Source organism: Alexandromys fortis, unplaced genomic scaffold (assembly GCF_014885135.2).
Source record: "Alexandromys fortis isolate MF-2015 unplaced genomic scaffold, M_Fortis_MF-2015_v1.1 scaffold_91, whole genome shotgun sequence".
Taxonomy (NCBI): Eukaryota; Metazoa; Chordata; class Mammalia; order Rodentia; family Cricetidae; genus Alexandromys; species Alexandromys fortis.
In genome coordinates, this window is record NW_026067968.1 from 3,419,329 (window position 1) to 3,446,004 (window position 26,676).

The following is a 26,676-nucleotide window of genomic DNA, read 5'->3' on the forward strand; positions in this document are numbered from 1 at the left end:
CAGTGAGGCCAGGTGGCCACAGAGTGTGGTGGCCAGAGGCTGCTGTGAATGGAATTCAGGCTGAGTTTGGTGCTGATTTGAAATGTCTAGATTTTGGCAGGTCGTCCGAACATCCGATTTTGATTAGGAATTTCCAGAAAGAATCCGCATTGTGTAAGCTCTAGACCTGTTTTATCCTTTAAATCCCGTGGTGATGGTTAATGTACTGGGTAAATAGTTCCATAAAAGATATTTACAAAGGGATTTTTGAGAAATGCCCCGGGAAGGAATTTTGATTTGGAAATGAGAGAATGGGAATGTTTGCAAATCATTTTCTAAAAATAATCCTGGCCACTGAAAGTGTCCGCTTGAAGCCAAACCCTCCATCTCATTGGAGCCGAGAGACCACCCAGGCCATCATGCTGCCAGAGAGGACACTTGGGGCCATGGCAGTGATTGGGTCAAGCTAGCAATGTGGGGCACTGCCTGACCCAGGTCCTCATTGCTCTCCCCACATGAGCAGCCCCCTCCTGGCCAGCTCCAGCATTGCACCCCAGGCCCCGGGGCTTACTAAGGAACCCTTGGGTTCTAGGCTAGTACCAGAGGAAAACCTGGGCTGAGTTCCAGTGAGTCGCCTTAGGTGACCGCCTCCCGTCTGAAAGGATCTGCTTGTTCAGTTCCTGTAGGCCATGAGAGTCTGAATGGAAAGTACATGGAAAGATCTGGGCACCTTCACTTGGGAGAGCCCTGGCTTTTCCTCTGTGGTTTTGAGACTTTGGGGCCTCATCTTGTCACTCCGTGCTAACTAGGAAGACTACACCAGTGCTTGGTGCTCACTCAGTACAGGGTCATCTGTGCTGGGCAGCAGGGCCCAGGAAGACAACACGTGAGGCTTCTCGAACTTCTCAGCCAGCTCCTCCTCAAGCGTAAGGCGAAAGTGATTGATGATTTCTGAAGTGATCCGCCTTTTCTTTGGGTTGGCAGGTTTAATTACATCTGTGTGAATGGTCCAGGCCCCTGCACACAGCTCAGATTTGGATACAATCTAACTGTGATTCTGTGGATGGATGGCCCACCTCATGATCCTCCCAGCGGCCAGCCAGGCTGGAGGCCCTTCTACTTCCTCTGAGGGCAGCCTTTGGCATATAGGTAGAAGGGCATCGATGTCACCCAGGTCTGTGGACTCAGACCTCACACATTAGTAACCACAATACTGTGTGTCACACCCCACGTGCAAAGCTGTCATTGGTGTGAGAATGCCACACCAATGTCTGTGTTCCTCAACATCAGTGAGAGTAACTATAGGGCTATTCTGTATGCATTGCGCGACTCTTCGCTCTTGAGCAGAAAGTGTTTGGCACGTCCTGAGCATTCCCTGAACGCAGTAACTTCTCCTAAGGCAGGTGTGCTTTTCTTTTCTTTAGAGCGATGTTCTTTATTAGGCCTCCCATGTTTCTGCTCCCATATCTCATTTTCTTTGGAAGTCATCAGTGGAGGTGCCAGTCTTGCCTTCCATCTTAGACTGTTTAACATGCAAGAATACTGGCTTCTACCCCGCCTCAGGATTTGAACAGCATTTAATCTCTGCACTGACAACTCTTCCGTTCGAGACAAAAGCAATGTAGGGCAATGTAATATTTTACTTTATGTAATATTCATGGCAAATGAATATTAATAATTACATAATGAGTCTTGTCACCACGAAGTACTTATTAAATTTAAATAGGGAGTTGGCAATAACATTCTGAAAGAAGAACGTGATGTAGCCAGTACACTAACCCACTAAGGAATTTTTTTAACTTAAAAAAAGTTTTATATGAGAGAAATGACAGCTTATTTATAAGTTTATAGGCACCATATATATTAGATACTGCTGGAACTGAGAAAGCCACTGGTCAAGATGTGTCAACTTCATAATTAAGACACTGCGTCTCTACAACTTGCTGCAATGGGCTGCTTTTGTGGAGTAAGAACTGTATAGCCAACTGTTGGAAACTCGGTTGTCACATACGTATGCACTGCCTATCTTTGGATTCAACAAATTTGTGGAAGAAAACAAGTATCCCCCCAGGTGCCACGCCTTCCTGCTGTACAGCCCAAACCATGGCAGGCGGCCCCGCTGCTTTACAGGTGGCGAGGTCAACTGTGCTGGTCTCTCTGGCCTTTCCTCCTTCTTAGGGCTCTGCAGGCCATGACTTTGTCCTCTGGCCGCTTCCTCCAGTTGCTAAAGGCTCAGTTGTTTAGCTTCTGTGTTGCCATCCTAGTGGTGACTCGGTGCTGAGCTCTGGGTTCCAGGTCCTTCGTCTGGCTCCTCATCCTCTCCTGGGCCCTGACATCACACTTCTCTGGCATGCCTCTTATGTTGTCCAGCAGGTTATTTTTTCCTCTCTTTTAAAGTTACCTGTTTCTGAAAATCCCAGGAGAGGACTTGAAAGTCTCCCATGGTGTCAGCAGTGATTCAGGACTCAAGGGGGCACTTTCCTCATTCCCAACCAGATCTTATTTCTAGGGCACCCTGCAGGCGGTGTGGTTAATTTTGACATCACTGGCTCCTCTTTGTTTCGCTGTATAAGCACAGTCCTGTGTTAGCAGATGGACTCATTTTAGAGGTGGGTCCCCACACATCCAGTCAAGTACACAGAGCACTTTACACAGTTAGGTAGTAACAGGATTTTCTTTATCACACACACAATGAAATACTGTTTTGAATAATCTGAACACCCAGGTAACTGTTTATGTAGAGTGAATGTTGGGGACTTTAAAAACAAAAGACAGGATTTTGCCAGTGTGTTTCAGCTTAGCCTAGAACTGCTCTGCTTCAATTGGTCCTGCTATGTTTGTGGCCTGACACAAGGCAGGATGGGGAATGGAATGGGCTACATGAAGAGATTCATCCTCACAGCCCTGAGCAGATAAAATGGCACTCAAACCATCTTAAAGTGTGGAAAAAGGCAGCTTACCTAACTCCTGAGTCACTCTGAGACACCTCCCAGTACCTACTTGTGCTGTGGTCTCCCCTCAGGTGCTGTGGAGGGGCTATGGCAATGTTTGGACGGACTTCAACTCACCCTGCAGGGCTCAGCCCTTCTTTAGGCATCATCTAAGGTAGTGTTTTGCAGAGAGCCTGTGTGTGTGGTTGAGGGTTTGCTACCCTCCTCTGTGCCCCTCTCCAGTCCCACCCATGACCTCCCTTGAGCTCTAGGAGGGCAGAGACATTGTCCTTTCTCGGTGTCTGATCCTGCAGCACTTTGCAAAGTGCAGGGGAAAAAAAAAACTGCCCAGTGTGCATTCCTTGAATGAGTGAAATTACATAAAACCTAGAGCCGTTTAAGAAACTGGTAAAGAGCGCCATCTAGAGGTTGATTATTGACACCGTGCTTTAGCCTTAGCGTTGTTTTGTGTTTTGGTCCCTTAAAGAATCATGGCACTCTTCAAGCCCTGGGGCCATTTACCTCTTTACAAGGTATAAGATAATTGGTGCTAGCTTTCTTTAGTTGTTGTGAGCATCAGCAGAGGGCCCCAGAGATGGACAAAATGTGGGTTCTTGTGGGTGAAACTGACCGAGAAGTAATTAGCACCAGTGTGTGGGCACTCTGTCCTGTCTCACTCAGAGGTGGTTCTGTCCGTCTTGTGGATGAAGGAGGAAGGGAGGCTGGCTGTGTTTCCCCAGTGTGCTGCACAGCTTTGATTTAAAGGAACAAAACCCTCCAGTACCCCTTGGCCTCTTCCATGACCTTTGGTACCCACCTTGTATCAACTGCTCCTAGAAGTTCTTCCCTCTTCTCAGAGTCCTAGAGACCTGAGCATCCTTCAGGGTTCAGATTCCTCTTTTTGGTGGACTATTGTCTATAGCTATGTATACGTGTGTGCATGTGCGTGGTGTGTGTGTGTATGTGCGTGTGTGCGTGTGCACGTGTGCATGTCTTTGCGTTCACCTGTATGTACATATGTGCAAGCCAGAGGGTAATGCTCAATCACTCTCCACCTTTTATTGTGATGACTCTCTCACTGAACCTGGAGTTCACGGACTGGCTGTGCTGGCTACCCAGTGTATCCCGGAGATCCTCCTGTCTCTATCCCCTTGGGCCCCTCCCCCACCAGCACCAGCCTCTATGTGTGGGCGCTGGGGATCCGAACCCAGGTCCTCATACTTTGCAGCAGGTACTTTGCTGCCAGAGTCCCCTCCCCAGCTCCCGTAACTGCATTTTCCTGTTTCTGGAAACTGCCCAGGATCACTGATATCAGTATCCAAGGCTTCTGCCTCTTTTTACCTGTGTGATCAGCATCATGAGGAAAAGAGTTCTTTCCTTGTCTTTTGATATCCTATCTGGCTGTCTTGATCCTGTTTCTATAATCTCGGGTGATTCGCCTTGCTGCCTTTTTCTTAGCCTCCCCTCTTCTGTCCTCACTCTGCCTGTGAGGCTAATACATAAGTGACATGGAATCAGAACTCTGGACAGATCACCAGTCTCATGTCCTGATAGTGGGGACAAGCCAGGTGAGCCACAGGAAGACGGCTATCCTAAGTCTGATACAGAGCTGAAGTGGTATACTGGACTTACTGCTGTGTTGGCTGGACATCCAAGAAGGCCTCAACAGGAAGTGGCCACAAGTATAGACACAAGCAGCAGCTGTGTGCCATTTGCAAGCTGATGTCCAGGAGGAAGGTTGGAGCCAGTGCTGCATGCTGGAGTGCGCCAGGCAAGCACACAGGACAGCAGCTACAGGCTGGAGACAGGCCAGGGCTACTTAGTCAAGGAGTGTGGCTTGCCTAGGGCCATAGAGCCCCAAGGGAAACCCAGGTATTTAGATGGAAAGGCCAAACAGGGCTTCTACAGCCCTGATTTTGATGACCACAGTTCAGAGTCTAGAAAGCTTCTCCAACAGCAAATTCTGCTGCTTAAGTCTGAGCCAGGTGTGAGCCACCATGCAAGCAGTAGCCTTACCACCCACACCACACATGCATGCAGTGACCTGGAAATCAAGGGTGGTGATGGGTAATACCACTGATACAGCGTGGTCTAAAGGGTGACTTCCAGTTAAAGTATTTTTCATTGTATTTCAAATAGGAACTAAGGAGACAAAATGTAACCTTAGGATTGTAGGAGAAATGGCTCCATTAGAATGCCCGCCATGCAAGGTGATGTGTTAGTTAGTTTTGTGTCCGCTTGACACAAGCTGGAGTCATTTGGGAAGAGGAAACCTCCATTGAGAGAGGGCTGTTGGATCCCGCGGAGCTGGGGTTACAAATGGTTTGCTTGGCCTGCCATGTGGGTGCTGGGAACTGAACCTGGGTCCTCTGATAGAACAGATTGTGCTCTTGACTGCTGCGCCATCTCTCCAGCCTGCCTGAAATGTGTTTTATTAGTTTTTCTCCCTTTTATCCTCCCCTAGTCTCTGTCCCCCACGTATCCCTGACTTCCCACAGCCTTCTTTCCACTTTCAAGTTGCATATGCTTTATTGCCCTCCCTCCCCTCCTGTCCCTTCCCCACTCCTCTTTCCCTCTGGGGTCTCATATGAAATGTCGGAGCCTACACCCACTCCCCACTGCGTGCACACATGCAGACAGACGATGGAAGCGGGACTCTGATAAAAGGACCTGCATGCGTGCTGGCTAGTTCTGAGTTAACTTGACACAAGCTCAAGTCATCAGAGAGGAGGACACCTCAATTAAGAAAACGCCTCTATAAGATCGGGCTGTGGGCAAGCCCGTAGGGCATTTTCTTAGTTACTGACTGATGGCAGAGGAACCAGTGCATTGTAGGTGGGATCAGCCCTGGGCTGGTGGTCCTGTGTTATATAAGAAAGCAGGCTGCGCAAGCTATGAGGAGCAAGCCAGTAAGCAGCACCTCTCCATGGCCTCTGGACCAGCTCCTGCCTCCAGGTTCCTGCCCTGATTGAGTTCCTGTCCTGACTTTCCTCATTCATGGATTGTTACCTGGAAGTGTGAGCTGAAATAAGCCCTTTCCTCCCCAAGTTCCTTTCATCATGGTGTTTCATCACGGCAATAGTAACCCAACTAGGTTACTACACCATTCTGTGATGTTTGTCCTTCTGGGTCTGGGTTATCTCAGTTAATATAATAATATTCCAGATCCATCCATCTCCTGTAAATTTCATTTCTCTTTGCAGCTGCATAAAACTCCATTGTATGCCTACACCACATTTTATTCTGTGGGTTGACATCTGACTGGTTCCATTGCTTCTGTGGATGGACAAACAGCTGGTTCCATCTCCTCTGTGGATGGACAGACAGCTGGTTCCATACCCTCTGTGGATGGACAGACAGCTGGTTCCATACCCTCTGTGGATGGACAGACAGCTGGTTCCATACCCTCTGTGGATAGACAGACAGCTGGTTCCATTGCTTCTGTGGGTGGACAAACAGCTGGTTCCATCCCTTCTGTTGGTAGACATCTGGCTAGTTCCATCCCTCTGTGGATGGACAGGCAGCTGGTCCTATCCCTTCTGTTGCGAATAGTGCAGCCATAAGCATGAATCTGCGGATATTTCTTTGGCAGGAAATAGACATTCCTGCTCATTTTAAATAAGTTCCTTGCGTCTGAGAGAGGGAGAGCAGGAAGTTTTACCTTACACATTCATCAGGGTCAGTCTCACCTTGAGTAGCCAACTGTCCCCGAGCCTGTATCTGCTCTCCTTGAGCACAGCTTTGGTGAAAAATGGGATTGCTATCTCATTCACTTAATTTTGAACATTTTTATATATATATATATATATATATATATATATATATTTCTTCTGCAGTGGATTTAGCCTTGTTTTCCTAATTCTTCCATAATTTCCACACCATGCATGTGGAAGATGGCTGTAGCGTGTGGCAGGGAGTGGTGAGGGGGAACACCCAGGTGCTCTACAAAAAGTGTTTGGAGGCTGGGGAGGTGGCTCAGCAGGTAGAACACTGGCAGTGCAGGGATGGGGACTGGAGTTCGAATCCCCAGCGGCCCAATAAAGAGTGGGTGTGAGGGAGGGGGGGCGGAGATCCTTGGGAGCAAGCTGGCCAGCCACAGAGTTCTGGGTCCAGTGGGAGACCCTGCCTCCATCTGTGAGGTGGAGAATTACCAAGGAAAAACATGATGTGTCCTTGGACCTCCACTCATTTTTTTTTGCTTATTTTCACAGCAAACCCAAGGAGCCCACATTCAGCCCAGGTAAGTTCTGGTTTCTTTCTTGAGTGGGGGAGGGCTGAAACTTAGACCTCAGCTGAATGGCAAATAGGAAGTGGTGGCCTCAGAGCCAGGCCTCAGGTACCTCAGAAAACAGCTCTGTGTTTGTGAGTGCAACACGACAGCCATTGGCAGCTCAGCCAACAGCAGGATTGCCAGTAAACAGGCATTGAGACTAGACCCCTCCCCGCCCCTTGTCAGACCCACACAAGCCAGTAAGGGTTAGAGCGGGAACTCCTATAGTAAAGATTCCCCTGTCTCTGCCCTGCTCCTCCGGCCTCTCCTCAAGGGAAAGGCTCTCCCTCATAAAGCTGTTCAAAATACCTGCTCCCTTTCTGCCTCCAGTTTCCTTAGTTACAAACCAGTACTTCATAGACAGCTGTCCATCAATCTCTCTAAATCACACTTTATAAGAAAGTGGATGCTACGTTCTCTTTTTTAATGTATTAACTGTATTTTAAGATATAGTTAAACATGCAAAAATTATGAGTGTGTAATTGATTTTAATTTTTCCAGTTTCCCCTTTCCATACAAAATAAAGATTAATCCCTGAAAATGTAATCACCACAAACCCACAGGCGTGCAACTGAACATACATGTCAGGATACATGAAATGTCCCCTTGTTCCATTGTCCTCTGGGGGGCAGGGTAGCACCAGCCTGCAGCTGGCCAGTGAGCACCCCACCCCAGACAGGCCAACCACACTTGCGGTACCAGCCATCTCTTTGTCTAGCCCTTCAGTCTCCGAAACCCCAAGGGAAGCGCCGGGTGACACACTGCAAAGGTAGGCAGAGCTTCCTGGCCCACAGCTCTCTGCACGAGGCTGCTACCCCAGTTCAGAGGCTGTCTTCATACAGGCAGAGCCCTCCTCGCATGATGTTTCTGTAATTTGTCTTAAGTTCAGCGCACCTCTGGACATTCACTGGGATGGGCTTCGACACGTGGCTGTGGTTTGGACTTGCCATTCATCATTGGCTGACCATAGGCGGTCTGGAAGGATCCTAAGGGAGCTAGAAGGCAGCCCCTTGAGTGTCCACTGTTTGGCATGAAGCTCTGCACCGCTGACCTCTCCCCCCACTAGCACCTCTGGGTTTGGTGATTGCGTGTTGTGCTCCTAACATGTCTGAAAACAGCATTGCTTTCCCGTGTCGGTGTTGACTGTAGACGTAGGCCCTCTGAGTTTCTAGTACACAACGGCACACAGCTAAACATTGTTTTGGCCTAGGAAGTAATTTTTTTCTGGTCAGGTAAGGAAACCTCAGTCACGGGCGTTCTTCACTGGAACCTAACCACCACATGATTTCAACAGACTGCCCAGTAGACTGTGCACTGTCTGCGCCCACAACTGGCTCTCCATCTTTTGGAAATGACGTCCTATGGGCCTTAGCCCTCCACCCGGCTGGGCTGATGCACATCTGACAGAGAGTTAGCGGAATCGCTTCCCATTTCACTTTCAACTCCGGCATCCCTGCTTCCCTGCTCTCTAAGGTGGGGCTGATGGTTGCTTTTTAAGTCTCCGTTTGTGGTCACCAATGGAAGAGCAGCACCTTGGGTGAGAGGTTAGATAGGGAAGAGGATCAGAAGAGAAGGGAAGGAAAGAGATGTAGCCAAGACTCAGCGGGAAGACAGGGTGGGTACCGAGAGACACTGCTGGCCTGAGAGCAAAATCCTCATGGGGCGGATGTAGAAGATGCGGTCAGATAAAGAGAGCCAGGACGTGAGTAGGCAGTGACCATCATGGGCGAAGCATCAGATGAAGGGCAGCCTGGGCTGGCTGCGATTGGCAACGGGCTGCAAGGTGACTCGATGGAGCACTGCTGCAGATGCAGCCAGGGAGGATGGGTCCCCATGTGAGAAACATCCCAACCATCCCTGGAGCAGTGGCTGGGACAGTGTGTGCTGCGGGGATGAGCACGTTCATGGCTCTTACCTGAAAGACAAGCTTCATTAAACCCAAAACGAAGTGGCACATGCATTGGGATCTGCAGCGCATGCCCTTGGGAACAAACGGTGTTGCATGCAGCCTTGTTTGAAAGTCCTTAGCCATTGAAGTACTGTGATTGCCTCTCAACTTCACCTCATCAGTGTCCTCTGCAGGGTGATTTTTTTCGTGGGGTTTGTGCGGGTATCACTGTTCACCCCTGCCTATTTTAGTTCCATTGGTTCTGGGTTCTCCAGTCTACAGGAGCATCAGAACGGAGGGTCTGACTCTGAACTCAGCAGGAGCCCAGGAGATGTTCTCTCTGCTCGCATCAGAGTCTTGAAACTCTAGTTAGAGTACCCAACGTGGGTTTGATTCTGTTTGTTTTGTTATTTTTTACCATGGACCTTCTACTTATTAGAATACCAGAGGTTATTTTAGGGGCCTAGGGAGATGGTTGAGCAGTTAAGAACAGTTGCTACTCTTGCAGAGGACCCAGGTTCAGGTTCCAGCATCCACATGGCTCACAACTGCAATCCTACGGTACCTGGTGCTCTCTTCTGGCCTCCACAGACAGCAGGAATACACATGGTGGATATACTAATACATAAAAATAATAAATTTTCCAATATGAAATAGTTATTTTAATAGAAATGTCATTCTAGAGAACTCTCCCCATCTTGATCCCCCCTCCTCCCTCTCTGTCCCTCTTCCCTCCCTCCCTCTTCGTTTGGTCTTCCCTTTTTATTTTTCATTTCTAGTTTCTCTTTAAACTTTTTTATTTTAAAACTTTGCTTTTAAGATTTATTTATTTAGCTGGGTAGTGGTGGCAGACACCTTTAATTAACCCCAGCACTCGGAAGGCAGAGGCAGGTGGATCTTGGTGAGTTCGAAGCCAGACTGGTCTACACAGGGCTACACAGAGAAACTCTGTTTCAAATAACTTTTTTAAATTTAGCACTTTCTTTTTTATTGAATCCTTGCATTCACTGAGCATTCTGCTAAGTCAGCATTCTTGGCAATTTGAAAACTGTACAGTGTAAAAGACACATGGAAGTCTATTTTATTTTACACTCTACTATAACAAATCAATTTAAATATCAAAGGAATTTTTTTTTGATTTTTGAGACAGGGTTTCTCTGTAGCTTTGGACCCTGTCCTGGAACTCACTCTGTAGATCAGGCTGGTCTGGAACTCACAGAGATACAACTGCCTCTGCCTCCATTAAAGGCATGTGCCACCAGTGCCCGACCAAAGGATAGTTCTTAAAGTTTGATGCTCAGATTGTATATACATTGGACTCCATGACAGACTAAGTGGGTTTCTTGAGTTCGTTGTGATTCTGGGCTGTACATTTTCTTCAGATGATAGAAACATATCTGTGCCTAGATGTCCCAAGAAATGATTGTGAGAATCTAGTTCATACCTATTATAAATTCTTATCTATGGTGTGAACTTGAACGAGAAGCTTAGAAATAACAATGACACAAACTTTTGTTTCAGGACACTTAATTTTGTGTTAGATCTTTAATTTAAATTTTCTTTGCATGTGTATGTGTCTCTGTGTTGGGGTATGTACATATGTATGCAAGTACCCCAGGAGGCTGGAAGAGGGCAGAAAATAGATCCCTCCGAGTGTTGTGAGTCATCCCATGCAGATGCTGGGACCTAAATTGGGTCCTCTGGAAGAGTAGTATGTGCTCTTAACCAGTGAGCCATCTGTTCAACCCCTGTGTGTTCAGTTTTATGTCCTATGGACAATTACTGAAAAGGACATTGCAATTGGGGGGGCCTTGGGGGGTGGATGGGGACTCTGGGACCAGTGAGAGGGCTCAGCACATAAAGCTGCTTACCACAGCCTGACCACCGGAGTTTGATTCCCTGGGTCTTCTGCGATGGAAGGAGGCAATGGAAGGAGAAAACAGACTTCCAGAGTTGTTCGCATGTGCCATGCGACCCCACCCCACCTTTACCAACATGTTAAATAAGTAAATGCATTTCTTAAAAAAAAATAAAAAACCTTTTAAGGTGCAAAAGGGAAATTGTCCCTTGTGCATTGACAGACTAGCCAGTGTGTGGCATTTGCTTCCAGGGGCCGAGATATGTCACTGACACTTCATTGTTTTTGTAGAAGAGGGATATGTCAAAATGTTTCTCCGAGGCCGCCCCGTCACCATGTACATGCCCAAAGACCAAGTGGATTCTTACAGTTTGGAAGCAAAAGCCGAGCTGCCAACGAAGCGGCTGAAGCTGGAATGGGTGTATCCTTTATTCGCTGACCAGATTGTCGTGGCTGACTTCTGGAACTCTAGTGGTAAAAGATTCATAAAAGTTAAATATTTGGGGCTGGAGAGATGGCTCAGAGGTTAAGAGCATTGCCTGCTCTTCCAAAGGTCCTGAGTTCAATTCCCAGCAACCACATGGTGGCTCACAGCCATCTGTAATGGGGTCTGGTGCCCTCTTCTGGCCTGCAGACATGCACACAGACAGAATATTGTATACATAATAAATAAATTTAAAAAAAGTTAAATATTTTACTGTTAACTTAAAAAAATCAAGTTTTTAAATGTGGCCACATAGGAGAAGCAATTCCTGAGCAAGTTCTCACAATTGTGGTCCCTGTTCAAATGCTCACCCACTGTCTTCCTGAAAAGACAGTATGGAAATGATCATTGTATAGATGAATGGTTTGGGGGCTAGGGGATACCGCATGTTCATGGCCTGCCTGTCAGTCTAAAAGAACAGTTAGACAGACACAGAGAAACGAGCTTTGTGAAAATAATCAAAATTAGGTAAAATTTAGGACTCTAGTGATCATGATGAGACCCTTTGTTGCTCTTGATTTTTGAGACAGTGTCTTACTATGTAGCCTAGCCTTTAATTCACAGCAATCCTTCTGCCTCACTCTCCTGAATGCTGGGGTTGTGGGCATGTGCTACCACTGCCCACAAGAGCTGGTGATCTGTTTCTACCACTCAGTGCGGTCGACTCATTTTCACTGGGGGAAGGCTGCAGCAGCCGCTCGCCCCCTGCAAAGGCCTTACACTCAAACACATGGTGATTATCTGCTGACTGACTAATGTCACACTCTGAAGACAGATTCTTGATGTCAGTTGATGCTGCCCTGCCTTCATTGACAAGAACTTAGTAGTTGAGGTTATGGAATCACATTCATGGAACTCAAAGGATTAGATGTTGCTTGGCAATCTGTTTTGGCGCATGTCATGTATGGGATCTGCCTCTTCTTTAAGTAAATCAGTTTATTAAATTTAATCCAGAAAACGCTACTCAAAAAATGTTTCCTTGTTTGTTTGTTTGTTTGTTTGTGTGTTTTTTTTTTTTTTTTTTTTGAGACAGGGTTTCTCTGTAGCTTTTGGAGCCTGTCCCAGAACAAGCTCTTGTAGACCAGGCTGACCTCCAACTCACAGAGGTCCGCCTGCCTCTGCCTCCTGAGTGCTGGGATTAAAGGCGTGTGCCACCACCGCCCGGCTTAAAGTCATTTTTAATGAAAAGATTTAGCTCCTAGACTACAGACAGTATAAGCAGACTCAGATTTATAGCTTCTAAAAATCAAGCAAATCTTCATGCTGTAAAAACTACGTGTTTTCACCAGGCGTGCCGTGTAGCAAGACATATCAGTAATCCCAGAGCCAGGGAAGCTGAGGCAAGAAGATCAGAGTTGAAGCCTGCCTGGGCTACACAATGGTCACATGTCCCAAGTGTATTAGTAGAGCATTTACCTGGCACAGGAAAGGGCCTGGGTTCAGTCCCCAGCACTGCAAGACAGATGAGTTCATATTTTTACTGACCACTGACGACTTAATTTCAGGCACATATGTATGAAGGTCTACTAGGTACAGAGTGTATTTCGTTTTGTTCTGTTTGAGACAGAGTCTCACTCTGCAGCCCCAGCTGGCCTGGAACTCACAGAGATCCAATTAGAATTGAAAGCGTGCACCCCCACGCTCTGCACATTTCCCGTCCGATCTTGTTTAAGTTGGCGAAACTGACAGGAATCATTACGCAGCATTTATACGCCTGTGGGATAAAGCGGTGGCTTACCAGCTCTTAAAGGCAAGTTGCTTTCACCTTGACTTCCACTAAGCTATGGGTACCGGGGGCGAGACTGTCGCAATAACCTGTACTTGCTCCCGACGGGGGAGACGGTGTACTTCATCGCATCGGTGGTGGTGCTTTACAATGTGGAAGAGCAGCTGCAGAGGCACTACGCGGGCCACAACGATGACGTCAAGTGGTGAGTCCTCACAAACAGGCTGTCACAGCAGAGGTGAGCAAGCCTTAGCCGAAAGGCGGTGGGGGCTCTGAGACCAGACTGGGCAAAGCGTGTATAGCTATTCTTTCTGTTCTCCACGTTGGGCTCCCCGGCTCGGCTGCCAGATTCCTGCTGCTCTCTGTCCTCACTGCACTTCCTCCTGACCAGATATCAGAGGGGGAAAAATCTCCAGGAAGCTTTCCTAGCATATCAAATGTAAAAGGCTTCAGTTTGGGTCTTTAGTTTTAGATAAAGGAAAATGTATTTTGTTGTGTACATTAGGCTCAGTCTGATATGCCTATAGTTCATTTTATAGCTTAGGGAAGACCTTGGAGTGATTGGATGGGTAGATGGATCTGTGCTCATCCTGGATCCCTGGCTAGTGATCAAATATCCTATTGACAAAAATGAACACACTCAGAAATGCCTTGTAAGAAAGGGTGTGGCCTAAGGCAGTTGTTCTGAGACTGAAGTGGTATTTTCCCGACAAAGGATGCCTTTCCTTAAGTTTGGAAGTTCCCAAGAGGAAATAAGAGGATTCTGATAAATAAAACAGCCCCTACTGTCTAAGGTTGTTGGGCTGTTTGGGGAATTCTGGTGAGTCTGTAGGAAGGGGGGCAATATGGGTTCTTGTGTTTAAACTTTTGGAAGATTGTAGCTAATGAAAGAGAAGTAAAACTCAACTTTTTGGTGGAGGTGTCTGATAAATATCTTTGTTTTAGCCTAGCAGTCCATCCCGACAGGGTCACCATAGCAACAGGACAAGTTGCAGGCACGTCTAAGGATGGAAAGGTAAGGTTTGTTCATTGTCTTCCTGGTTTGTGTAAGGACCCGGCAACAGCCTCCCGGAAACGTTTTTGCTGATGAATCTATCTGGTTACATGTAGTTACAGCATCTGGGAACTTCTGGGTTCTCCTTATGCAAATTGAATGTGTCATCGTGACCTTAAGCCCCTTACCCCTGAGCTCACCTTAATTTCAACAGATTTTTAAATAGCATTATCACTGGTTATGGTGGCATATACCTTTAATCCCAGCACTTGGGAGGCAGAGGCAGGCAGATCTTTGTGAGTTTGAGGCCAGCCTGGTCTACAGAGCGAGTTCCAGGACAGCCAGGGCAGTTAACCCAAAGAAACCCTGTCTCAAAAAAATCAAACAGAGAGAGAGAGAGAAAAAAAGAGAAAGAGAGAGAGAGAACAAACAATACCAACAACATGTTAAAAACAGCATTGTCTTGCCAAAGAATCAGTTCTTGAAATTCTTATCTGCATACGTTATCAGCATGAAAAGAATGAATCCAGTAAGCAGAGTTAAAATCCCATATGTAAGTAACCATGTGTTATGGGAAGTCCTTGGCTGTGAGCGCCCACCTGTCATTTCCTCTGTGGGCGGAGCTGGTACCTTGTGCTCATTACAGAAGCTGCTAGAAGGAGGTGAGAGAGTGAGTGGGGCCAGGCAGTTCAGACCCTTCCAAGCTGGCTTCCACGTGGGTTTGTCATGTTTTATTCAAAACTCTTGCAGCTTCTTCAGCCCCTGTTTGTACACCTTGTCCTGGTGTGACATATTGCCTAAAATCAATCACAATGGGAAGCTTCAGCTTTATCAACATATATTGGACCAGAAACCATGAACGTGACCTCATCTGAGATGTTTTCATAATAGCGAGTTTTAGCCATCCATTTCATGCTGGTTTTCATCAGCATCCTACACTCGTGAAGAGCGAAGTAACAGAAGCCAGACTTTTATGTGAACTCGCATAAATGGAGCAGTCCTTCATGTTATAAAAAAGAAAAAGAAAAGAAACAAGCTTTTTATTCTGCCTTCTAGTGGCACGGAAGTGTATTTCCATTTCTGTCATCGGAGTTGAATCTGGACTGTAGAACCAGAGAGAAAGTTACAGTTATCTGTGCTGATTTTTGACCTGCAGGGAAACCCAGATAAACCACATAATGGTGCATGGTGTCCAACTACCTGGAGACAAGGCTGAACTAGAACAGGGCTCACCTAACACCTGCCTAGGCGTTGGGCACGATTCCCGTGCCCTTTCATGATGACGAATCTGCTGGTTGCACTATGATGCTATCTTTAGTGAAATGTCATTTCTAAAATTTAGAGAAATATACAAAGGGGGCGTCAGTTACTCTGGTACGGTTGCCAGAGGCTGGCTTAGTCAAAGTTTATAGCTTGGTAGCCTTCTCCTGACGCCTCAGCTGCCCACACAACCCAGTGCCTCCTTCAGCCACGGGGAATACTTCAGTTCCCAGGTGCACCCCTCAAATGTAGAAAAAGACTTTTTATTTGACAAAGTTGAAGTCACTGCCAAAATAATTTTAGGGTTCCAAGATAAAGAAATTAACTGATAATCACGAATGATGACTGTATCGTTTCCAACAGCAACTGCCACCACATGTGCGCATCTGGGATTCCGTGACATTGAATACTCTGCATGTCATTGGCATAGGCTTCTTCGACCGGGCTGTCACCTGCATCGCCTTCTCAAAATCTGTAAGTATGAAAGGATACAGGGCGTGTTTCTAAGCAAGCATCTTTATCCGCATGGCTTCTAGCCTTTCTCGAGGCATGCTGGTCCAGCAGACCCGTACTTGATGTACTTCAGTTTGGAGGCTTGCATTTGCATCGATCGTCCACACACATCAAACACTCCTGTTTGTTTAGCCCCCTCGTGATTTGCCCTGCATTTAATCCTGCAGCAGCCATGTGTCTAGCCAGGAAAGCAGACCTCAGAGACAGTGAGTGTGCCGTCTTCATCGGGGATATAATGGACCCTTTCTGTGTGTTGGGGGTGGTGTGTGTGCAGCTGTACATGGTGGGGGCAAGCGTGCAGACGTGTGCATGCAGGGGCCAGAAGTCAGCCTCACCTGGTGTTCCTCACTTGCTGCCCACCTTGTTTTTGAGGCAGCGTCTCTCACGGAGACCGGGGGCTCCCTGGTTCAGCCAGGATGGCTAGCAGCAAGCTCTAAGGATCCACCTGCCTCTGCCTCCCCCAATGTTGCCATCACAACCCAGCTGTGGGTACTGGGGATCAAACTTGGCTCCTTGTGTTTGTGCAGTTAGCTTTTACCTTCCGATCCCATTACCCATCTCAGCAACGAACTCTATTAAAAGTAAAATTAATAGCTGGGTGGTGGTGGCACATGCCTTTAATCCCAGCACTGGGGAGGCAGAGACAGGCAGATCTCTGTCGAATTTGAAGCTGGCCTGGTCTACAGAGTGCGTTCCAGAACAGGCTCCAAAGCTACACAGAGAAACCCTGTCTTGAAAAACAAAAAGCAAAAAACAAACAAAAAAAAGTTGATTTTTAAAAATCATGTTTGTCCCACTTAATTCTCACACGCCGTCTCCCTGTGTATACCTTTTCTTGGCAGAATGGAGGAAGTCATCTCTGTGCTGTGGACGACTCCAACGACCACGTGCTATCGGTGTGGGATTGGCAGAAAGAAGAGAGACTGGCGGATGTAAAGGTCTCGCTCAAGCCATTCATTGCAGCTAAGCCACGTCCTGCAGGGCACTGCCTGCACAGCCAGCAGGCTCCATGACCGCCCCGCCCACCCTCAGGGACAGTTCTTTCCTTCAGCTCTCTTTGCTTCTGTCTCTCTTCTCTCATGAGGCCCCGCTGCAGACTCACCAGGGCATGTCCTGCCTTCCATACTTATTTCCTAGTGAGAACCCTAATTTCAATTCATTCAGCCACTGTTCGCTCACTTTCATTCATTCAACAAGCCTGGGTGCCCAGTGTGTACTGGGCTGCCCCCGTGAGGTGGATGAGGACTGGGGTGTGCTCAGTCCCTGCCAGGCTCTAGGGCTACAGGAAAGAAGGGTGCCAGCACCCCGGAAGTCAGGACTCTAATCAACTGCCCAGAATGTTGAGTTGACCCTTCTGTAGCTCTCAAGTTTTTCTTCTGTCAAGAGCACCCCTCAACCCCTATTTTTACAGAACAGACTTCTCATTTCTCCTCTTGGCATCTGTGCCTCAGCTAACCTAACCCTAGAGAAAACATCATTCCGTCTTCCTTGGACAGCGGTAGGCTTGCTCAGGCCGCCTCAGTACCTTACGGGAAGTTGCTCTCAGACACTGTTAGCTACCGAGCTCCCTGCCTTGTGTCTGGGGTGCAGACCTGTATTCTATCCAGAGGTGTGTCCAGACCTGACCTTCCCTGTCGTCCACTGTTGCAGCAGGGATGTGTGGTGTTTGTCCTGTGTGCCAGGTTAGGAGCAGCCAGGGGCACTGGATCATGCCCATAGAACTGAACAATTACATAGAAGCAACAGTCAGGGCCAGACACCGTGGACCGGGACGCCTGTCCTGGAAGAAGGAGTAGGGTTGAGAGGGGCTGATGTGGCTGTCGGAGAGCCACCTCATGGGACCCCAAACTGAGGAACTCCTGGTGAATCATGGCAGCCATAGTGAGCCAGGATAAGGCAGCCATAGGCTGTGCGGAGTCCTGGGTCCTCCCTAGAGATCCCATTCACTGAGGAGAGGGAAGGGGTGGTGTATCTGTATGTCACGACCCAAGATGACATACCCCTGCTCAGCCTTCCCAGCACTCCCTGGGGCTCCCAGTCATAGGGCGGAAGACAAAGGGGGAAAGAGGCACCAGCCAGAATAACCATGCGAAGTGAAGTCAGTGGGGCTTGAGAGGCCCAGTACCCTGCTCGAGGCTGGTGGTGTTTGATTCTCTGTGTTCTTCTTTCTTAAAGTGTTCGAATGAAGCAGTCTTTGCTGCGGATTTCCACCCCACAGACACCAACATCATAGTCACCTGTGGGAAGTCACATCTGTACTTTTGGACCCTAGAAGGAAACTCCCTTAACAAGAAGCAAGGGTTGTTTGAGGTAAACTGTACTTTTTCTCTCCGTTTTCCTGCGTGACATGTGAGAGGGACTGGGTGGGTGTTAAGGGAGCATCGAGAAAGTTCCTTAGAGTTTGTTTTAGTGACAGATATGAGTGTAGAGAAAGCTATGCTCCCTTGGCGTTCCCCAGTCTGCTGGGAAATCCTCCGTGTCTTGAGAAGCTCCCTGGTTATAACATGGGAAGAGAAGTCAGGACCTCCAGATGGGGCAGCTAGCGGCAGTGAGCCTGAGACAAATACCTGTTCCCAGGGACCAGCACCCTGGCTTTGCTAATGGTGTTGAGGACTGTCTGTGCTCTGTCCCCCATCCCTGATGCCCCCCTTACTGCCACCGTGCTTGAACTGTCTGCAGCTTTCGGATTCCACAGACATTTAGGGTTGCCAGAAACTCCTTTCTCTTAGAGCAATAATCTGGCTGGCACCATCCAGCTGGGCTTGATGGGGTTCTAGCTTTATTAGCACAAATAAGAGGATGTCTTCAGTAAATGATATGTCTGTGCATGCTTGCTACATTCCACAGAAACAAGAGAAGCCAAAGTTTGTCCTCTGCGTGACATTTTCCGAAAACGGGGACACCATTACTGGAGATTCAAGTGGCAACATCTTGGTGTGGGGAAAAGGTAACAAGCAGTTCTCCTAAAGCCATTGGATGGTTCAGTGAGGCTGCAACCAAGGCATTGGAGGTGATGTTCATAGAAAGGAGCTGTTGTTGTGACATACAGGATGACCACTAAGTTCCAAGTTACATAGGTGTGTTCGTGTGTGTGGTTTTAGTGAAACTATAAAGTTAGGATGGAAGAAAACTGGGGAACACTAAGAGTTAGTTGTTGGCTTTGCATATACTGTTGTAAAAGACTTTTTAAGGTCAGGATACTGTGTGGAGTTAATCACGTTGCTGAGAGAGCTAACAGCAAATATAACCCAGACGTTATTAACAGCTATATAGGCTGTGACCTATGTGGGTAACTTTTCTGATCCACAGGGCACCTGACAGACGTTGCTGGAGTGCTGTAGACACCAATATAAACGAGACACTTGTGCACAGGTCATATCTGAATCCCTGCAGTAAGAGAAAGGAGAGCGTCACTTACAGTTAGAGAAGGGAGAAGAGGTGCCAGCTAAGGCCAATGAGAATTCACAAACGTTTTCTAGATTCAGGAAGACACCCCCCCACTTCCTCCAGGGTCTCAGAGTTGGGCCTGGAAATGAAGGGGAAGATATGCCTCCCAATGTAATTTCAAAATGGCAAGGTGATTTTTTTTTGGTATCTACTGTAGACAGTGCTCTTTTGACCCTTAGAAGAGCCCTGTAGGGTAAGCCGTAACCCCATTCTACAAGTGGGCTGGAAGGAAACAGCCCACTAGGGAGAAACCAAAGAACACATGCAGAGGCCATGTTCCCGGCCACACAGCTCCCACGACACCTGTGCTTTCCTCAGTTACAGGCGATCTGGTTCACGCATGCTGGACTCCGAGAAGGTTGTTGCTAGGAATGTATTAACATAACGCCATAACCTATCATAAGACCTTTAAAACAAACTGAAACGGGACCAGCAATGGCCAGAGGCTAGCCTTTTGATACGCTCTTCATTAATGGTGCTTTTCCTGGTGTGTTTAGGTACAAATCGGATAAGCTATGCAGTTCAAGGGGCCCACGAGGGTGGCATTTTTGCACTTTGTATGTTGAGAGACGGCACGCTGGTGTCAGGAGGAGGGAAAGACCGGAAGCTCATTTCCTGGAACGGAAACTATCAAAAACTTCACAAAACAGAGGTAAACCAGTGTGGACCCTGGACCTGTTCACCTGATGCATCTGCTTATGGTCTGGAATCTTCAACTCAGTGCTTTGAAAAAATAAATTAGATGAATTTTATGGGGGGGGGAGACAATCTTAGGAAAATTATAGAGGCAGTTTATGTACACATAAAACTTCTGGCTACTCAGTGCTTCCTGTTTTGAACATTGTTTTAATAGAAACAATCTTCATTTTCCAAGGGACCCTTTCTCTTTTTTTCCAGTCCCCATATGCTGCTTGCATATATCATCACTGTGAACCAGGTACATTGGCGCCTGATTTGTCCACGGCTCTCAGCTGAGGTCGCGCACACTTTCCCACATTTCCGGTCCTTTGCAGTTCATTTCACCACCTAAGAACCAGAAAGCAGACTGTCTTCCCATGGGAGCCAAAGCGAGACCCCTGGCATCCTCAGCCCCGCTGAGGTTTCACCCTCTAGTTCAGGTTAGGAGCAGGCGGGCTGCAAAATTGGTATCAGTGTGAAGGGCAGCACTCCATCCCTAGCATGCGAAGGCTTGTCGACTTCTCCAGCTTCTGAGTCACACTCGCCATGTCTGTGGGCACTGTTTGGGGTGGTCTGAAGTTGTGGTTCATGGTTATTTGGTAGAGAAAGGCTTTCATTAACAGTCCTTCCCTTGTAGCGCGAATTCTAATTGGTCTTAATAATAAAAACCTGGAGTCAGATATTAAGGGGTGAAAGCTGAGAGGTCAGAGAAGCAGAGCAGCCACCACTAGTTCTTACTGCTACAAACTCCTCAGACGGAATAGGGTATTCTGTCTCTACAAAACCTCAGACTGAATCCTGAGCTCCTGTTTCCTCCTGCCTTATATTCCTCTCTCTGTCCAACCATATCCCTTCTCATCTCCACCTGCCTAGTGCTGGGATTAAATGTGTGATCAACCGCTTGGTTCCGTTTCTCTTTTATACTGATTCAATCTTGTGTAGCCCAGGGTGGCCTTGAACTTGTCCATCTGCCTCTGTCTCCCTGAGTGCTGAGATTAAAGGTGTGTGCCACCACCGCCTGGCCCTGGCCTTTATGACTAAGTAGCGTGGCTAACTCAGCACTCTTATCTTCAGGCAGGCTTCATTTGCTACAGCATAAACAAAATATCACCACATTCCCTTTCTGTCATTATTTGATAGTATACCTTTATTTATATATTTTTATGTGAAAGAGTGTGTGTGATGTGTGTGTATGTGTATATATATGTATATATAATATGATATGTGTGCATATGTGAATGCATGCCCATGCACATAATTGTTGAAGCCAAACGATGTCAGGTGTGTGCTCTATAACTCTCCGCCTTAAGTCCTTGAGACAGGGTCTCTCAGTGGAGCCAGGTTGGCAGCCAGCAAGCTCCAGCCATCCTCCTGCTTCCACCTGTACCCGGTGCTGGAGCCATAGGTGTGCACAGCTATGCCTGGCTTCTTATATGGGTGTTGGAGATCTGCATTCAGGGTTCTAGCTTGTGTCTTTTTCCCAGCTGGTATCTCCAGATGCTCATGAAGCACTTGACCTTGGTGGGTTTTTTTATATATATATACAGAGTCTTGCTACATAGTCTAGGATAGGATAACCTTAAGCTCATGTGTAGCATAGGCTAGCCTCAAACTCAGGGATATTTTTGTTTCAGCCTTCTGAGTTTGGATATATATGTCAAAACATCATGGAATACTTTAAAGATGTATAGTTTTTATTTGCCATGTATATTGTCAGGACTGACCAACCTGTTCACACGTACCTGAAAAGGGGAGTGAGGATGGAGGAAAGAAATAGACAAGAGACAGAAGATAGAGTCAGAAGGGCTTCCAGTGAACACTGTAACAGCCCATATTTATTTCTCCCTATATACCCCTAGCAAAAGAGGGGAGCAAAAGACTTCGTTACCATGATACAAGGAACAAGCAAGCGTAATTACTTCCTTACATCTCAAAAATAACCTCGTAACCACACCCTAAGTCAAACATCACATCTGGCCTTTGAGGAGCAAAGCGCCCAGTGGCCACACCTTTGTCCAAACATCCTGTTATTTGTTCTTGTGAAACAAGAAAGGGTTTGAACTCTCTGACCTTTTGTCAAGATGGAACGGAGTCAAAACTGTGGTCTCTCACAGTATATCTCAGTAAGACTCAACACTCCAAATGCAGAGGCAAACTTCTAAGTTTGAGGCCAACCTGATAATCTACATAGAGAGTTCCAGGAGAGCCAGGACTATGTAGAAAGACCCTGCCTCAAAACATACAACAACAAAACAAAACAAAAAGGAGGTGGAGAAATGAAGAGGACTGGACAGATGGCTCAGAGGTTAAGAGCACTTACTACTCTTGCAGAGGACCCAGGTTAAATTCTCAGTACCTGCGTGGCCACTCACAACCATCTGTAGCTCTAGTCTGAGAGAATCTGGCATCCTCTTTTGGCTTCCGTGGGCACTACACACATGTGGTACACATGCAAACATGCAGACAAACATTCATATATATAATAAACTAAGCAAATCTTTGAATGAAAGGAAAGAATATGTGAATAGGTATATTATTATCTGAGAAAGCATTTTGTAGATAACAAATGAGGTGAGACTGTGTGTTGTCAACTGGCAAGTTACTCATTATGTTATAATTCCTTTGCCTCCCATGCCGGGATTAAAGGTGTGCACCACCACACCCAACTACTCTATTTTTTTAAAGGACTTTCTCTATCCTTTTTCTTTTCTCTCCCAAGCCTACATATATTTTTAAAAACATTAAACTATTTAGAGTTTTTTTTTAATCTGAATCTGTCTTTACTATATCTCTTTCTTTTTCTGAGCACATGAGTCTTTAATCTGCTAAGCAATATGGCTAGGGTGAAAGCTGTGACTTTGGTGGCTGGCTCTACTTCATTCCTTAGCTTTTCGAGAATCTAGCTTCATGGCAGGGGTACTGGCAGTCGCCATATTTTTTGCCACAACTCTGTAGAGTTTCTAGGTTCATGCTATTACCAAGAAGCCTGATGCTGGCTGCACAGAAACAGCATTTAAGTGTTTGGTGGCAGAGGCTGTTAAAGGAGCTGCAAGGTTTTTGCTGCTATTGCTGAATCAGGAGGTCTCCTTCTTAAAGGCACCATACTCTGCTTGCTGCCAGCAAACAGAGCCTACCAGAGAAAAGATGGTTACAGCTTAACTCTGTTCTTGTCTGTCTAGAATCCTTTTTTCTTAAAGCTTTCTCAGGCTTTATGTGAAAATTCTTGCCAAATGTTTGGTTGCTGTTTGTAGAAGTTTCTGTCCTGCCTGGTCCTACAGCTATTTAGTCCCATTGAAACACACAGAGGCTTATTTTAATTATAAACTGTTTGGTCTATTAGCTCAGGCTTATTATTAACTAGCTCTTACAACTTAAAATAACATATAATTCTTGTCTGTGTTTAGCCATGTGGCTTGGTACCTTTCCTCAGTACAGCATTCTTATCTTGCTTCCTCTGCATCTGGCTGATGACTGCATCTGTACCTATTCTCTTTCCAGAATTCTCTTAGTCTGGTTGCCCTGCCTAAACTTCCTGCCTGACTATTGGCAAATCAGCATTTCATTAAACCAATGCAAGTGACAAATCTTTACAGTGTACAAGAGCATTTCCCACAACAACTAATTCATTTGGAGATTTGCTAAGATCTAAGAACACATCTTTGGACAGGCTTGCCCAACTTATCACTGCAAGGAAATTTAGAAGTGTAATGGTTTAAGTAAAATGCTGCAGGTCCCCAAGTGGAGGCAGTGGGCAGCGGGCCATGAGACCACACCTCAGGTCCCCGAGCTGCGACAGGCAGTGGGCAGCGGGTCCCGAGATCAAGGCAGGCCACGAAGACAGCCAGGTCCCAGGCAGGAAGTTGCATAGATGATGAGAGACAGAAACAGATAGGCAGACCATGCAGAGTGAGGTTGGTTATTTATTTAGTGGGTTATGGAAGGGAAGGAGAGAAGGGGAGAGAGAGAGACAGAGTCAGAGACAGAGGGGAAGGAGAGAAGTGGGGAGAAGGGAGACACAGAAGCTGAGAGAGAGAGAGAGAGAGAGAGAGAGAGAGAGAGAGAGAGAGAGCGCTGGATGCTGAAGATCAGGGGGAGGGACAAGACAGACCATTACAAGAAGACCTGTGTAAGTCATCTAGTTTAATTCCTGTTCCTTAGTTAAGCAGTGCCCTAAAGTTTTACAGAACTCTGAGTCCTGGGATCAGACTGAGACCTGTGGGAACAGGGTCACCACATTGTTCTGAGAAGCTCTGTGCTTGTCTGTCTTACTGAACAATTGGGTATGGTTCCATCCTCAGTGTTACTCTGTCAGTGTTCACCATTAAAGAACCATGCTTGACAGTCACCAGCATGTTCTGGACTCCAAGTCTTCTGGACAAAGGAGTTTAGATATGCCTAAAAAATCTTCAGCAACCCAGTTTGTGAAGACCAGTTCTACACAGACATCACTATGTGTCTGAGTTAGACACTGCCTTTCTAGGTTTTTCCTTCAAATTCTTTGTTTCAGGTTCTTCATTGGGGGTCGCTTTCCTTGACATTGGTTTTTCTGTTCCTGCTTTCTTTCCCTTCGACCGTCACTGTGCCTCAGTGTAGATAAGTTACCACCATCTCCTGGCATTTGAAGTCCTTGCTCACACTCATGCTGTCCCATCTCAGAGGACAGTAAAGCTGAGGCACCAGGACAAGACATCATACATGCTGAGTTCAATTCGATAGCACCCGCACCAAAAATAAAAGCATGAGTTGTTTGTAGTAAGATTCGATCAGCATTTGAGGGGATGTGCCGTGCATTGCTAGTCATGGACATTCTGGGCATTCTTATTTTAAACTGTAAAGAAGGTACCGGAACGAATTCTGTCATCTCAGAAGACATCTCTCACCACGCAGCTCTTCCACTTCACAGAATGTCATCCCTTCCCTTCTTTATGACTTTTCTTTAAAAAAAAAAAAAAAAGCTTTAGATTTGAATTGTGTGTGTGTGTGTGAATGGGGAGGCTAGGTGTCAACTTTTGGTGCCATTCCTCAAGAGCCATCCACTTTATTCTTTGAGACAGCATCTCACCGAGCTGTGGCGCTTGCCCACTCATCTGGGATTTATCCACTTCTATCTTCTCAGTGCTGGGATTCCTTGCTATCACAGCTGGCTTTTACCTGGGCTACAGAAACAAACTCTGGTCCTTGAGAACCAGCTGAGCTATCTCCCAAGCTTCTGTGACACAGAATCTCACTCTGTAGGCCAGGCTAGCCTCTGACCCCTAGCTGTCCCCTCTCAGCCTCTCATGCCCCAGGAGTCCAGGCACACTCCACTCCACCAGCTCAGCCATTGCTTTAGGCCTCTGCAGATACAGCCCACAGGTAGAGACTATGTGCTGGGCAGTCTGCTCCTCACCACACCAGGCCTGGGTGCCTCATGACAGCCCCTGGGCCCAGCTCCCCCCACATTTTTACTATAGCGAGAGAACACCCTTCACTTTAGCAGAGTGAACTGTTCTTAGCAGGTGCATCCCGAATGTCTCCCTGTCCCCCTGTATACTTACCAGCATGCACAATGACACTCCTCTAGGGCCATTTTGAAGTTAAAGGAGGTTTTTGGAACTCTTACAAGTCTCTAGTTTTATCAGCTTCTGAGGCAGGAGGCCTAACTAGTAAAGAATAGGTTAGCCAATCATATCCCCCCTCGCCTACTCTGTTTTTGAAACAGGGTCTTTCTATGTAGCCCTGGCTGGCCTAGAACTCACTATCTAGATCAAGCTGGTTTCAAACCCACAGAGATCTGCTTGTCTCTGCCTCCTCAGGGTTGTATTAAAGGTCATGGTGCCCTGATGCCCTGCTAAGACTGTATCTTTGCTGATTCATTTAAGATAGTTAAAATGTTTATAGTTTAAAAAGTAAAGTACTTGCCTAGATACAAGAAGTCCCAGGTCCACCTCTAACACCACTAATAGGCAAACACACATTTGTGCTCTCTTTCTCTCTCTCACACACACACACACACATATGTGTGCATATTCTCTCTCTCTCTCTCTCTCTCACACACACACACAAACACACACAGGTTTAGAGTTTTGATCACTTGCTCAACAGCTAGCTGTGATATCTATACAACTGAGTTTCTCTTCTGGGCACATATATATATAACTGTCATTAAAAGTTAACATGCAACACAATTTTTGTTTTTGAGACAGACTTTCTCTATGGAGTTTTGGCTGTCCTGGAACTCACTCTGTAGACTAGGCTGGATTCGAACTCAGAGCTCCTCTTGCCTCTGCTTCCCTGAGTGTTGGGATTAAAGGCATGTGTCGCCACTACTACAGGGCATCACAAATATTTTTGTTTGTTTGTTTGTTTGTCTTTTTGCTTTTAGAGACAGGGTTTCTCTGTAGCTTTTTGGAGCCTGTCCTGGAACTCTACCATGACCAGGCTGACCTCAAACTCACAGAGATCTGCCTGCCTCTGCCTCCTGAGTGCTTGGATTAAAGGTGTGCACTACCACTGCCCGGCATTACAAATATTTTTAATGCCTGAGATAAATGCTGGTACACGTCTATAATCCTGGCTCTTGGGAGAGACTGAATCAGGAAGATTACCTTGAGTTTGAGGCCAGTCTGGGTTGCATAATAAATTCAAGGCCAGCCTGAACTACACAGTG

The 26,676-nt window shown here is 46.8% G+C and overlaps 1 protein-coding gene across 3 annotated transcripts in view; it reads left to right on the plus strand.

The window, feature by feature from the left end:
• Positions 1-26,676, plus strand: part of Eml1 (EMAP like 1) — a 153,668-nt gene that overhangs the window by 111,164 nt on the left and 15,828 nt on the right. For 2 of the 3 annotated variants that reach the window (XM_050154719.1, XM_050154718.1), the window contains exons 5-14: positions 7,121-7,149; positions 7,898-7,948; positions 11,217-11,346; positions 13,191-13,340; positions 14,081-14,150; positions 15,753-15,863; positions 16,745-16,840; positions 18,078-18,212; positions 18,750-18,849; positions 19,847-20,001. In XM_050154719.1, the coding sequence (XP_050010676.1) occupies positions 7,121-7,149; positions 7,898-7,948; positions 11,217-11,346; positions 13,191-13,340; positions 14,081-14,150; positions 15,753-15,863; positions 16,745-16,840; positions 18,078-18,212; positions 18,750-18,849; positions 19,847-20,001 (1,027 nt within the window). The remainder of the gene's footprint in view (positions 1-7,120; positions 7,150-7,897; positions 7,949-11,216; positions 11,347-13,190; positions 13,341-14,080; positions 14,151-15,752; positions 15,864-16,744; positions 16,841-18,077; positions 18,213-18,749; positions 18,850-19,846; positions 20,002-26,676) is intronic. The other variant, XM_050154721.1, reaches the window with a different exon arrangement.